The sequence below is a fragment of the Solanum tuberosum genome, unplaced genomic scaffold (genome assembly GCF_000226075.1).
Source record: "Solanum tuberosum cultivar DM 1-3 516 R44 unplaced genomic scaffold, SolTub_3.0 scf00423, whole genome shotgun sequence".
NCBI lineage: Eukaryota > Viridiplantae > Streptophyta > Magnoliopsida > Solanales > Solanaceae > Solanum > Solanum tuberosum.
In genome coordinates this window covers 270,739-285,446 of record NW_006239348.1, presented here as the reverse complement: position 1 = coordinate 285,446, position 14,708 = coordinate 270,739, and the positions used below count along the sequence as shown (strand labels likewise).

The window sequence follows — 14,708 nt, the reverse complement described above, 5'->3', positions numbered from 1 at the left end:
TTCCTCAGTAATATTGTGAAACTTGATAAGTATTATTGCTTGCAACCGTCCTATATTTTGAAAGAGAAAAAAAGGCCTTGATTTTAGAAAGTTTATGTTGAAAAGGCTTTTTGTTTTCGCCGAGAGTCTATAGCAAATATGATTTTATATCCCATAAAGATAAAGATATTAACGTCAGCATAATTAAATCCACCCCTCTTATATAATGCAAATTGATGGAAACATATATTCAGGTCTATGTAATATTTGTTGGATTTCGAAAGTCCAATAAAAGCTTTTTAATTTGTTTTAAAAAAAATTAACTTTTAACCTAATTTACAAATCTATAAATTTTATTCAAAAACAATTTAAAATTTTCATATCCGAAATTCAGAATCACCAAAAGAAAAGGAGAAGAAAATGTTTTTTTTTCTTTTTGCTGAACAAGAAAATGTTATATATGCACCTAAGAAACTTTTTTTTTCAAGATATTTGATTCTGTGGCCCTTTATAAATTTCTTTACTAGATTTAGTGGGACCCACCCAAGATCCAATTAGTGGATATGGGAGTTTTTAACTACACTTGGCAAAGTTTTAGTGGGACAATTGAGATAAGGTACAATTTCATTTGGATCTTTCTAAGTCTTTAATTTGTAAGTACTTCTTATCTTTAATTTAGAGCCAATTTTATCTTCTAAATAATCCCAGCATTAAATGGAACTGAGACCGCTGGTACGTATTTAGCTCTTCCAGTTCTTCTATTAAGGTCATATACGTTATATAACTGTCTTGTATTATTTTAATTATATACACCCCAACAAAAACATTCATGATCCTTTTTTTTTTGTTTATAGTAAACTAAAGTCTCTAATGAAAACAGTCTTTTTAACTTACAAAGGTACGGCTAAGGACAGAGTATGGAACTATATTGTACTATATGTTTTTGTATGAGGTGTGGCTTTGTTGGGTTTAATGATCTATTTTTGTTGTTCTATATTATCCATGTTTCATTGCAATATATAGTTATGTAAGTTGTATCAACAGGTCAAAATAAGGTGCTTACCCTGCTCTAATACGCTGATAGTGTAAAAATTATTTAAATTATCAGTATATATTGGAGAATATGTATGCAATAAATTAAACTCAGTTGCATTAATATATAGTAACTTGCATGACAATGATTATAGAATGTTTCCACTAGTTTTTTCAAGTGCTTCAAATATATATATCCTGTGCAAGAGATTTAGTTCAGTGATATCTGGAAGAGAACAATAGGTTATTGCGCTAAATTAAACGGTTGGTGAATTCCCAAATGTTGTCTGTGTTTCCAAAGTCCAAACAACATAAATTCATGATTTTTTTATAAGCTAAATATATAGCCTCTGAAAGGATAAATTACTATGTCATACTATAGCAGAACAAACCATATATATAAAACAAAAGTGCATTTGATCCTGACAGAACTCTTATTCTTTTTGCAGAAGTATATCAGCTTGTCTAAAATGTGTTAAGTTGTACAAGAGAGGTGACGTTTCCTCAATTATATCCAAGTTCACTAGCAGGAATGAGCATGAAGTATGTAAAGGAGTCAGTATAGTTCTTAATAAAGCATAATGGTCTGTAGTACTACAGTATCATTAGGAAAAGTTCATAGTATGGGATGCATTCCACAAAAGGTTGTGCCTAAATTAAGCCATGTATATAAGGAGGATAACAGAATGTTTCCTCGTGTATCCCAGCTTTCGCGTAGTTCTCAGAGAAGAATGTTTTGGACAGTGAAATCTTCATTGAGTAATAAGGAGAAGCAACTGAGAGCCTTAGATTCTTACTTCCAAAAGCTTCATGATAGCACGGGAGCTTCATCTTCGATTGAGATAGAAAAACTAACAGGCAAAAATCATCGACCTAAAGCAGAGAAGGCACTGCGATCTTTGGATTACTTTCGTGGAAAAGGTAAGAATGCAAGAACTGCTAGTTAATGGACTAACTTTATATCAGTTACTTTGTTGTGATCTTGTAACCTTCCAAGTTGATAGTTTTTTATGCTTAATTCTGGTGCAGAGCCAAAATTCCATACATTTTCAGCTTCTGATGAGAGTACAATTGAAGAAGCATCATATTTTTCCATGAAAATGATCAACAGAGGTGGCAGGGTTAAGAAACTAGAACAGTACATGAAGTTAAAAGCTAAAGATATTGAGAGTTCGAACGAAGAATCATCTAGTTTTTACTTGATGTAAGAATCAACCTTGCAACTGCTTCTTCAGTAATGCACATTATTTCTAACCTTGTACCATTTCTAATGCCTTTTTCCTATGTTGATGCAGAGGAATACTGGCTTCTATTAACATTGCAGTATTCCTGTTCGAGACAGCTAGTCCAGTCAGGAACTCGGAAGTAGGGATGTTGTCACTACCAATGGTATATGGCGCAAAGATAAATCATTTGATCCTACTTGGTGAATGGTGGAGGCTTCTAACACCGATGTTTCTGGTACAAGATTGAAAATTGGTTCGTCCTTACATGATTAATTGGCCTAGAATTGTATGGAAATACAATAAGATTATTGTAGCATGGTATATATGGTTATTGTTGAGAACAGAACAGATAGATTAGTTAGTAAGAGTTTTAAGTTTATATACTGACAATATAAATGTTTTTTATAATATCAGGTCATTTAAAAGATAATTACAGATAACTATTGATATGACAAGTAATACTCGATAGCTTGTTAAATTACGTTGATAATGTAAATGTAAGCGGATATAAGCAAATCCAATTAATTTGATTGTTGATCTGCTATGTTGCAGCACTCAGGAGTCCTTCACATAGCCCTTGGTTGTTGGATGCTTCTAAGTTTTGGGCCTCAAGTATGTAAAGCATATGGTTCATTTCCATTTTTCCTGATATATGTTCTTGGCGGAATTTCTGGTAACCTCATCAGTTTTCTTCACACCGCAGAGCCAACTGTTGGAGGAACTGTAAGTTGTATTGCCATTAAATAATCTTGTCATGTTCAGAAATTTGGAGTTGAAGCATGTAGATATATATCATAGAGTGTTATTTGATCAACTCTGTCACATTCTTAGGGACCTGCTTTTGCTCTAATAGGAGCTTGGCTCATTTATCAAGTCCAGAACAAAGACATGCTAGGAAAAGAAGCTTCTAAAAGCATGATCGAAAAGGCGATAATAGCAACTGCTATCAGCTTTGTACTAAGCAACTTTGGGCCTATAGATGACTGGTTAGTACTTATTATAATTAAAGGGAGAAGAAAAAGTTGTTTTCCATAATAACTTAACCAAGAAATTGACAATGTTTGTGATGTATGCAGGGCACATTTTGGAGCAACATTGATGGGAATAGCATATGGTTATCTTATATGTCCAAGTCCTCAAGTGGAAAATATTGCATCTTCAGAAAGTGGTCAAAAAGAAGGAATCACATTTGTTAAACAATATTCAGATCCTTGTAAATCCCTTATTTACTTCTCAGTCTTTATTCTGCTGTTTGCTTCTTTGCTTATGGTAATAGAACCTCCTCTCAACTCAATAGCTGGAGCTGGAGACAAGTTCTATATAAGCTGAAACAGGGTGCTTAAAACCCTATACCTTTATACGTATATAGGCGTGTTATATACAGATTTTGAATAAATAAGCTTTACAACAACAAAAAAACTACTGTTGATCTCTGCAAATTTCTATATATTTGCCTGACTAATTTGGATTCATAGCAAAACCCTTTCTATCAAGAAGGTTCGAATCCGAGCCCCCATGTTAAGAGTGAGCGATCAAACACATATTATGTTTTACGTCTTTTATAGTAAAAGTTAATTAGTCTGAGAGGAAGAAAAGGGTCATTTGCAGTTTTTCACCTATTTTGTGTTATTCTTTAATTTATTTCCGTGGAAACAAATAATTTTTTTGGGGACATAAGTATAGTTAACATAGCTTAATACTCCCCGTCTGTTACTAATTACTTGTTCTATTTTATTTTATTTTGACCCTAATTACTTGTTCATTTTGACAAATCAAGAAAGGATAAAAAAAATTACTTATTATATTCTCAATTAATTACTTTGAAAAAGGTAAAACTTCTTAAAAATCTTAAGTTTTTAATTCATCCACTTCATAATTAATAGGGGTAAAATAGAAAACTCACTTTGTCAATCATTGTTTTTTTAATAGATGTGTCAATTCAAAAGTGAATAAGTAATTAGGGACAGAACAAGTTATGTTTAAATATAACTTCAGTTTCTAGAGGACTACTCCACTAAACATAAATCGTTTATTTTTAAAATACAAAAATTAAATTCGAGGAAAAAAAAGGAAATTTCATAAATAGCAAAAAAGATTAAACTTAATAAGTACAGTTCACCTAATTACACTCCGCTATAATTTCATTTGCTATGGATATTTCCGGACGACAGTAAAATGGGCTTAATTCATAAAAGGCGAAATGGTCTGGTGGACCCTTATACTAGTATCAGTTTGTATTCTGAACCCTTCTACTTGCACCTTTGTCATCTGAACCCTTAAACTCAATAAAACACAATTTAACCAATCCCTCTGACCATTGACCAAGCTTATGTGTCTTTTAGGTGGCTGAGTTGGCGAAAGTGTGTGACTTCACGCATCTTAAGGCGAGTGAACAACTTTTTTAGGTTAAAAAAATATTTAAATTATGAAAGAAATATATATTTTTTAAAATAATTAATTAAAAATTTATTTCTTCTTGCCCAAAGCTTAATTGCTTTCCTTAAGCTTTCCAACTTTAGCAACTTCAACTTTGTAAGTAGATCTTGGCGAGCCGTAGATCTTCGAAGAAACGGAAGGGAATGCTTAACATGCTGATCTCAAATTTCAATACCATTCCATGGCGTTCATCGGAGAGGAAGGAAAATTTATGTTGGTTCATAGCGTGAGTATAAAGCTGAGAAAGGGAATTAGCAGCGCTACAGAAAGTCAAATACATGGTTCGATCTACCTCATCAAGGCTCGATGCTAGAGACTTCCTTTTCTTCCCCATCTTCAATCTTTCACAGGAACCGTCTCCTTCTAATCCCTTAAACTTGTCTTTTTCAACCGGTTTCGATAACCCAAGAAAATCTCAGGCGAATTTTGGGTAGATTTCGACGAGTTTCGCGGCAGAGGTTGGTGTGAAATTGTATTTGTAAGCAATTTGGGGCGCGAAAATAGTAATCGGCATTGGATTACGAAAAGTTTGGCCAGATCTGGTTGTGTGGTGGCCAGATCTAGTACTTCACTGCTAATCTTCTGATTACTTCACTTTATTGTGTTTCAGATAAATCAAATTGGCTCACTTTGTTATGTTGAGAGAGTATGCCCTATTTTGTACGAGCTTTCATGTTATTAGCTCCTTTAAAAAATCTGCTTGTAGATATGGTGAAGGATCTCCTAGTGCAAGTTACTGTGTAGAGATTAGTATTATTTTGATTTTAACCTTAAGCCCCCATTTGGTGCCCAATCTGTTGATGTATTCTTCCTTTCACCTTCTTGGCTGCCTTTAGTCGGGCAAGTTGTAGTTCTGAATTTGGTTGTGCTGTTGCAGTGGAGGTTGGAAAAGGAAAGAAAAATAGTGATGGTATGCGGTGGAGATGAAGACGGGTGAGGAAGAAAGTATATGTGATTTCGCCGGAAAAAATGGCGATGACACCGGCAATGGCTTTCTTTTGGTCGTGAAATATGGAAAATAGGTAGAATTAGAAATGCCAATAATAAATTAAAATGTTATTATTTTACATTTTATTAAATAATTTTGGTTAATAATTTTTAAGAATAGTTATGAAATAATTATGATGTGGCATTAATATATCTGACGTGGATATGACATGTCAATTACATAAAGGAGAGTGAGTTACACACATGGTTGGAGGGGCTTAAAAGTCTCATTTTAATTGAGTTTAAGGGTCCAGATGACAAAGACGCAAGTAAAAAGGTTCAGAATACAAACTGATACAAGTATAAGGGTCCACCAGACCATTTCGCCTTCATAAAATGCAAGCCCACCAGCGTTATTGTTATCAAATTTTTGTGACACCTGTAAAGGGTGACAATGGAGTCCTCGTGAAGCAACCACGTATCCAACAATACTCAACGGAAAAAGACATCTAATACTGCAAATAAAATTGGTGGAACTCTGATTCTGAGCAGCAGAAGTTAAGTTAAATCAATTAATGGCGGTGGGAAGAGGTGGCAGAACCTTTATGGGACCATTGTTGGTCATAAACTTAGTAGTTTATTTAATAGTACTAGGACTTGCTGGCTGGTCACTTGACAAATACATTGATGGCGAACAGAATCATCCTCGTATGTCACCTCATCTCTTTAAATTTCTTTCTTCATAAAATAAGAATGTGTTTTGAGTTTTGTTTAATTGTATTGCTGGTGTTTGTGAAATGTGTTAAAACAGATTTAGGTGGGAATCCATCAACAAGTTTTATGTTGATTTTTGCATTAATTGGGGGAGTAATGGGTGCTTCCTCTATGCTAGCTGGGTTTTTTCATCTCCGAAAATGGACTAGTCACAGTTTGGTTAGTGCTGCTTCTTCAGCTATAATCTCTTGGGCCATTACTGCTCTTGCTTTTGGGTACTCCTCTTACTACTTCCAATCCGTATTTAAGTTAAAACCAAACAAACAAATTAAAACGGAGTGAGGAGTAGTTTATTTAGATAAATAATCTTCCTAATAAATGTTTTTGTTGAGGATTGGGAGATTTTTTTTTTTAAAAAAAAGAGCAAACAGATTATATGACCATAATTAATTAGAGGATTCCATCGCTGATTAATGTGTTTGATCAACTGATGATGCAGCCTTGTTTGCAAGCAGATAATAATGGGAGGTCACCGAGGAAAACGCCTGGTAATCGTCTCTGTTAATCTTCATTGATTTCTACTTCTACCATTTCATATTTAGCTACAAAAATTATATTCGACTTCATTTCCTACTACTTTTGTAAAATGGACAGCAAACTTTGGAAGCGTTGATCACCATAGCTATGGTGAGTCAATTACTCTATATACTACTGTTGCACGCTGGGATTTTTCGCAGCAGGTATGGCCCTGTTTATGGTTCCTATGGACCTCAGCACTAGCTCGCTCAACTCGGTCTCCCTTGGTCCAGCTCTGAAATTGCTCCTCCATGATTAAAATACCAAAATTGTTTACACCAGTTAAATACATCCAGCACCGTTGTGGATTGCTTAGAATGTTATTATGCAGATTAAACTCAATCTTGTACAGTAAAGATACTTTAGCATCTCAAGTGTTTTTGCTTCAATGTAGTGGTTTAAAAGACCTACATCTCACTCTAATTTTCATCGACTGTCACAGTAAGAAATAGATGTACATGAAATCTGGGTTCATGGGGAATTCGGAACATTTGGTGAAAGGGTTATAATTCTTGTATTGAAATGTTAGGTTTACTAGAGTTCATAAACCAGATTTTCGCTAGTGTGTTGTGTGCGGGAGAACGGTTCTACTGGCACTGGAATTCCAATATAAGCAACAATGAAGAAGGCAGAATTAGGCTATTCACAATATAGTACCAGTAGATAAACAGAAGCAGATAGTACTAACTAAGTTCCCAGAAGGGTACCAATAATCGCCAACCCAACCAGAAAAAGAAAATTCTGAATTCTCCACCTCAGTTGCCTCAATAATAATACAAAAGTACAACCACCTCATACAACAGTGACGCGGCTGAATCAGATACCTACCTGAATTCAGACTTAAAAATGACACTTTTAAAGTGACTACTCAGACTCAAATGTCTGCCACTCTACACTCGCCAAAGTATGGCGGCCACCACAAGCGACAAGTTTAGCGCACCAACGCTCTTCTTCTGTGCTGCTGACATCACCACTTGGAGGCGGAATATTTATTGGAACTTCCGATGGATGACCAGTTGTCGACTTTCTACCATATCCTAGTCGTCCATGGTCTCCCCGCCCAAACTGCCACATTACAAATAGCCAATCAGCTGTTATTTTTATCTCCAAGTACAAAAACACAGTAATACAGAAGAATAATTATCGATGAGGGTAGTTAGTCTACCATTACACCAAACGCCTGTATATCCAATCAGTTTATCTAACGTTTAAAATGTCACTGTAATAATTTTCTAATATACTTCTCCCTTGGAGATGGATCATGGATGTTTCAAAATTGAAATATGAGGTGTTGTCTACAAATTGTGGAAATATATACCTGTTTAACTGTGGTTCAACACACTCACATTTCAATTTTATCCAAAAGCTTAAAAAGGGATCGCGGATTGCCCACAAGAATGTTATTCTTGCTATAACAAATAGGCTTAGAGAGTTTCGGACAAGACAATTACATGTTTTCGTTGAAGATTATAAACAAGTAAAAATGGGCTTTAACATGAGGCTAACTTATGCAAACTTGAAGGAAAACAGTGTCTGGTACTCACAGAAAACATTCGACCATCATGCGTTAATGCAACAGAGTGTGTTCCCCCACATGAAACCTGCATCATTAGAAAGAGAACTCACCTCCAGAAACTATAGAGAGAAGGGTGGATAAGATCATATATAGTAGTAAAACAAAATTCTTATCACAAGCATGAGCATTCACAATCAGATTACTCTAGTTCCACTCTCTATTATGAACCAACAAGCACAGATACAAAATGAAATGTTGCATCTCGGAATCAGACACCAATTGGTCTCACAAGCAGCCAACTTTTAGAACATTCCATTTTGGTTTCCTGCAGTTTTTTTATTTTTAAGGCGCGCATTTCTTTGGTCAGTTGGCCGTGCCCATCGGTTTGGTCACAAGTGTCCTATTATAGAATGCCAAATGGATACTAAGTATGCCCAAAAATTGACGAGACAGTTGGCTAAAAAAGTCTTTCCTTTATTTCATCCTTTAAAGTTTGGCCGTGTTTCTCATTTGCATTTCTTCGACAGTTATTAATACTCCTTGCAATATTTTCAAAGTAGTTTAAACTACACGTAATTTTGTATAAACTAGCTTCGTTTTAATTCAGAAACTTCTGAGACTTCCTGCCATATTTGTGCCAATTAGATGATGAGTAATATTTCAGTCTCAAATAAGATTCTGGCAAAGGCAGCCCTCTTATTCAGTCTAAAATAAAGTTAATATGAAAAGAAAGAAAGAAAAAACAAATCAGTCCAAAAATAATGGACACAAGTGTAGTTCTCATTTTTCCTGGACATACAAGTTATATTCCATAGCTTTGCACTTCCATCAGATATACAAAGAGTGTGGACGAAGCACAGGACCGTGACTTCCATAGTGATGAGGAGAAAAGAGACCCACTGATAATGAAGGATACAAACAACTCACCTGAACAATGTTCTCCCCAGCTAAAAGTTGAACCTTTTGCGGCACCATTTTACTACTCTTGTCATCCCCAAATCCAAGTCTACCATGTTCCCCTCTTCCCCAGCCATAAACCTGCAGTAAGCAGAGTTAACACACAGTTGACAGAGGTTGTTGACTATAGAGGATCATGAGAATATGATTCTGTATTGAGGTTCTTCCAAGGCACAAGATAGCAAACTGGGAGAATGTGTAGCCAGGTCTGCACAGTGATCTAGGTGAACTCCTCCCATAAGCAATCTTTCCGACATGATGGCCATGAGAAAGTACAAAGCAAAAGTACAGAACTAAAGTTTGACAACTTATCTGCCAAATAGACCTCATATTGGACCTTCTTGCTAACCAAGCACTATTATTATATATTCCATCATTTAACAGATAATAAATAACAAAACAGAACAATTTTAAAGAAAGCAGGCTTTAATATTTCACATCTCAAGAGCTTTGGAGTGAAGCCAGCCTTTCACATCGGAACCCTCCATACAACCCAATGCTCAATATCAAATTTTCAAGTGCAAAAAGAGTGTCATGCATTGTGGAGGAGATTGTTATTTGTTAGAATACTGACAACCTCCTTTGCAATCCAAGAAAGTATCACTTGTGAGCATGAGAGAAAAAGCTGATGTATTCTACTCAACAAAGCATATTGCCTACTATATGCAACTTCATAGAACTATATTATTAGTATGTAAAAAGATTTATAAAGGGGGGAGAAAAGCACCATCATCAAAGTATTTTCACTTTGGTTTGACGCAAACCAGAAAAAAAGGGAGCAGGAGATCTTTTGATCAGATACCATAACAATGAGTCAGATGCAAAACGTTCAGAGGAGGTGTATTTTATCTTTAAGGAACATATATACTGATTGCTGTTAAAAAAGTACATGAGACACAAAGCAAAAAATATTATGCAGAACTAACATAAAACATTAAAACACAAGATATACCTCTCCCTCATTTGTCAAAGCTGCAGAATGCCATCCTCCAGCAGCGATATCAACCTGGACATGAAAATAGAAATATCTAACATACTTCTTTTATTAATACATCTTATATACTCATTATAACTCTTTGGCCCATTTCTGTTCTAAAATCAATAGAATTGGTAGGGGCTTGTATTTTTCATGCAGTAAGTTTGTTGGTAAGGTAATATATCCAAAGAAACTGGACTGAACAACTGGTCCCTTAACATGATGAACAACTTAATGTTCAACACACATAAATACTTCTTGAGAAAATGAAGAGAAATATAAGGAGAAGAAGAAGTTGGACCAAAATGATCAAGAACAAATCATCTTACAAACAAAATCATAATCAAAATGACAAGAAGAACAGATTGATACAGACCAAAGTGAGACCAGATAGCCCTTGAATGGCAATGGGTTGTGATCTTGGCTGGGTATCCCCAGTTCCAAGTTGCCCATACTCATTATTACCCCATGCCATTAGAACTCCATCATCAAGAAGAGCCAAGTTATGAAAGGCCCCTACTGCAATCAACCTCACACTTGCAAGACCTTGTACACGGACAGGAGTAGAAATTTGCTTTCTGCAAGGTTTAGTGCAGCACTGATGAAATTCTTAAACAAGAAAATAACTTATTATACATATCATGGTTACTAGAGACCAATGATTAGAATAGAGCATACATGTCACCAGGAGGCCATGGTTGACCCCATGTCCATACTTGTCCTTCCCTTGTAAGAACAACAGAGTGTGTACCACCAGCAGCTACCTGTTATGTAAAGAAATTAGGAGTTAATTGGCAAAGAAGGCAACACATTGAACATTGCTGCATATAATATAAATATCAGGAGGGAAAAAGCAGTTAATAGGCCTGTATCTCCATTATTCAGTGAGCATTTATCAGGATACAGAACCAAAAGCAACAAGGAAAAGTCTTTGCAGAATCATCAACCAACAAAACAAAGAAAGGAACTCCACGCGTCCAGCTCCTCAAATGAAATACATCAACAGTACGAGAATGTCACCTGACGAACAGAAAGCTTAGAGGCACAACGCTTAGGGATCACAATATCTCTCTTTACGGGCGTTCCAGTGTCATCTTTCCTTTCTGGTTCTTCCCCACATTGTCCGTACTCATTACCACCTGCAAGGATCATGAACTTGAAAAAATAAATAACTGCTCCAAACCACCAGAATCCAGTATTTTGAACACTAAACTATTAAAGCAGACTGCTAAACTAGAGGCAAAATGTGTATGGAGGATAGCTTGATGGTGAGCCTTTGTTGTCTTAACCTACTAAAGCAGATTACCACAAAGTTCAAAGATGTTAACTTTGTGAATATAATCTACCAAAGCTTAAAAAAAATGAAACTTATCCTTTCTTTTTTGTATTCTTTATTGGAAAAAAAAAAGTCATGCAAACTGATAAATTTGGAATACAATAATACTTTTGTAACCCTTCTTGTTCTAGAGATAAAATGGTACTAATAAGGATAAAGATGAAATAAAGCAAAGGCCTACCCCAAGCATAAGCCTTGCCTTGATCATCTACAGCCAAACAATGCCAGCCACCAATTGCCGCCTGCAATCAGAGAAATCCAATAAAACCTACACCAATAAACTCCAGCAATTCTTTTGCACAAATAAAACTTAAAGCTGCCATACCTGAACAATTTTCACATTGGCAAGAGCTTTAACCTGACTAGGAATGTTCTCTGTTTTTGTCTCAGGTGGGTGTCCCAAGGTTCCTCTTTGATTCCAACCCCACGTAAATAACTGCTTATTCAACACACCCAGAAAACCAAAATCACACATTAAAAAATAAATAAATTAATTAATCCGTAAAGAGAAAAAATTGAAAGAAAGCTTACTTTGCCATCTTCACAAATGGCAAGAGAGTTTCTACTTCCGGCAACAACAGAAGAAACTTTTTCAGATTTTAGAGCTTTAATTGAACAAGCCCACTCCTTCTCTTCATTGTTTCCAATACCCAATTGACCATCTTCTCCAGAGCCCCTGAAGATTAAATACATATATACAATAAATTAAACAGAGTGATTACTTTTATGAATTGTAATGGAGTGAGAAAAGTTTCAAGCTGTTGTACCAAGCGATGACGGCGTTTCTGGAAGTCATATATACTTGTGGCTGGCTGCTTTCAGTTTTCTGTTTCTTGCAGAGCTAAGTCTGGATACTTTAGAGCTTTCAGTCTGATTTTCAAGAATCGGTAAAAATGGTGGCTTCTTCTGTAATCTGTATATTGTGGACTGGTTGAGTGGAGTGGACAGTGGAGGCGCCCCTAATAAATATATTATGATGCATTCTCTAATTATTGCTGCTTGGGGGAATGAACTTTATATTTTATTTTATTTTATTTTATATTTTTATTTATTATAGTATTTATTACTTTTATTTTAATTATATACTAATTGAGTGACCCATATACATTGCTCCTCTATCCTTCTCATTTTCTTTAATCAAAAAGCACTAGTGAATATTTTTTAAGAAATGTTGTAGTGAAACAAATTGCATCGAAGAGGTTTTGCAAAGATGAAAACCAAATAGGGACTTGAATTTTAAATATATATTTTGTCATATAATTTATTTATATTTTGAGAGATTTTATTCTATATACAATTGATTTTACTTATATCTAGTAAGACGAATTAGGCCTCCTACAAAGCATGAAACTAATTACAAAGTAAATGCTGAACAAAATTCCTACAATTCTGTGTTTTCTTTGAACTACTAAGTAATTGTAATCTCTCTGTGTTCTCCTTTCTAATCTATGTTACTGCCTCTTTTGCATGTACAGTCTTGCCTTTGAACGTTTTCCGATCCCTAGTTTGCGGTATTTGGTATAAGATTGCTCCACATATAATTGTTAACCTATTTTAAGTATCTTTTTTTTATATATAGACGGATCTTTATAACTAATGGTAATTTGACGAATTGTAGTATCTAATAATTGAATTATTGATGGTTGTTATTAAAAAATATATGTTATAACTTTAGGATAATGTATTATCTAGTTCATTAAAAATGATAATTTTATGTCTAACTTATATGTATATAATATAATAAAGGTCATCAATAAAGATTCTACATACCATCTCCAACTCAGCTCTATTTTACTCTCCATTCTCTATATTTGGAGAGTAAAATAGAGAATGGGCACTCCAACCCCTCTTTTTTTAGACTCTATTCTTCATTTTTTGAGAACTGCTATTCACACTCTCTATTTCACTTTTTTAATATTTTATTATTATTTTCATTACTTTCTAATTAACATATTATTTTACATATAATTTCATTAATTAAATATCTAATATACATAATTCTTTATAAATGTAATATAATATTTTAAAAAATATATTATTTAATATATACTACTCTAACTTCAAATTAATAGTATTTTTAAATTTTTCATCAATAATAAAATTTTATTTTATTGTTAATTTTCATTATAAAGAATACACAAAATTAAAATGGTAACATGAAAATTTTAATTTAAATACAAGATAACAATACAATACATAACATAATAATTTAAATACAAGATAAAATATAATACATAACATAATAATTAATTCGCAATGAAACAAGAATCATGTGAAAAAGATGTCGAACGTGCATTCGGAGTTTTGCAATTATTGGAGGACCGGCACGTTTTTGGAGAAAGGAAGTGCTACATGATATAATGACTACATGTAATATACTGCACAACATGATAATTGAGGATGAACGTGATCTTAATGCACCAATTCAAGATGTTGTAGAGGTTCCAACTCCAACGACAGAAATGGTGGTAGATGAAAATCTCCGGTTTGAACAATTTTTAGCTAGACATAAAAAAATTAAGGACAAAAATGCTCATTTTGAACTCCGTAATGCATTAATAGAGCATTTATGGGAGCAACGTTAATAATTTACAAAAATTGAGTGTTTATGTAATTGTATTTCACTTTTATTTGAATTTGTCCATTAATTTATATATTATATAATATTTCTTGCAATTTATGGTATTTAAAAAATTAGAATAAAATAAAATTTTATATTAAATAGAAAATTTGAAAAAATAAAATTTTGTATCACATGAGAATTATATAAAGTAATTATTGGGAAAAAGAAATAAATGATTTATATTATGAAATAAGAAAATAAGAATGAAATAGAAATAATAATATAATATTGAGGGGAGAAAAAAAAATCTTTTTTTAGAGAGTAAAATAGAGAATTGGGTTGGAGTTGGTTGTCTGAAAAAATAGATAATTTTATATTTGGAGAGTAAAATAGAGTGTAGGGTTGGAGGGATATTTATTTGGTACGGATAGATATCCTCAATTAATTTTTTAAAAGTTATGAATTAAATC

At 33.9% G+C, this 14,708-nt stretch overlaps 3 protein-coding genes across 6 annotated transcripts; 2 read left to right on the top strand and 1 right to left on the bottom strand.

The window, feature by feature from the left end:
• The first annotated feature begins 637 nt into the window (after nucleotides 1-637).
• LOC102578851 (RHOMBOID-like protein 9, chloroplastic) lies at nucleotides 638-3,674 on the top strand. 3 transcript variants are annotated; one of them, XM_006363067.2, is made up of 7 exons: nucleotides 638-711; nucleotides 1,461-1,932; nucleotides 2,041-2,215; nucleotides 2,307-2,472; nucleotides 2,790-2,960; nucleotides 3,069-3,223; nucleotides 3,314-3,674. In XM_006363067.2, the coding sequence occupies exons 2-7, from the start codon at nucleotides 1,593-1,595 to the stop codon at nucleotides 3,564-3,566; spliced, it is 1,260 nt and encodes a 419-aa protein (XP_006363129.1). In that variant the 5' UTR covers nucleotides 638-711; nucleotides 1,461-1,592; the 3' UTR covers nucleotides 3,567-3,674. The 3 variants fall into 3 exon arrangements, with proteins under 3 accessions (XP_006363129.1, XP_006363130.1, XP_015158796.1); XM_006363068.2 differs by lacking the exon at nucleotides 638-711 and adding an exon at nucleotides 727-745; XM_015303310.1 differs by lacking the exon at nucleotides 638-711 and adding an exon at nucleotides 801-877.
• Nucleotides 3,675-4,711: 1,037 nt separating this feature from the next.
• LOC102578503 (uncharacterized) lies at nucleotides 4,712-7,544 on the top strand. Of its 2 annotated transcripts, none has more exons than XM_015303303.1 (4): nucleotides 4,712-6,308; nucleotides 6,412-6,533; nucleotides 6,814-6,862; nucleotides 6,969-7,544. In XM_015303303.1, the coding sequence occupies exons 1-4, from the start codon at nucleotides 6,176-6,178 to the stop codon at nucleotides 7,127-7,129; spliced, it is 465 nt and encodes a 154-aa protein (XP_015158789.1). In that variant the 5' UTR covers nucleotides 4,712-6,175; the 3' UTR covers nucleotides 7,130-7,544. The 2 variants fall into 2 exon arrangements, with proteins under 2 accessions (XP_015158789.1, XP_006363128.1); XM_006363066.2 differs by having other exon boundaries at nucleotides 6,412-6,589.
• Nucleotides 7,493-12,661, bottom strand: LOC102578177 (ultraviolet-B receptor UVR8-like). Its single transcript, XM_006363065.2, has 11 exons — nucleotides 12,443-12,661; nucleotides 12,207-12,351; nucleotides 12,001-12,111; nucleotides 11,857-11,917; nucleotides 11,360-11,478; nucleotides 11,018-11,103; nucleotides 10,716-10,917; nucleotides 10,316-10,369; nucleotides 9,334-9,444; nucleotides 8,435-8,491; nucleotides 7,493-7,955 (listed from the first exon to the last, which is right to left on the bottom strand). The coding sequence occupies exons 1-11, from the start codon at nucleotides 12,469-12,471 to the stop codon at nucleotides 7,755-7,757; spliced, it is 1,176 nt and encodes a 391-aa protein (XP_006363127.1). The 5' UTR covers nucleotides 12,472-12,661; the 3' UTR covers nucleotides 7,493-7,754.
• Between the last annotated feature and the right edge of the window lie 2,047 nt (nucleotides 12,662-14,708).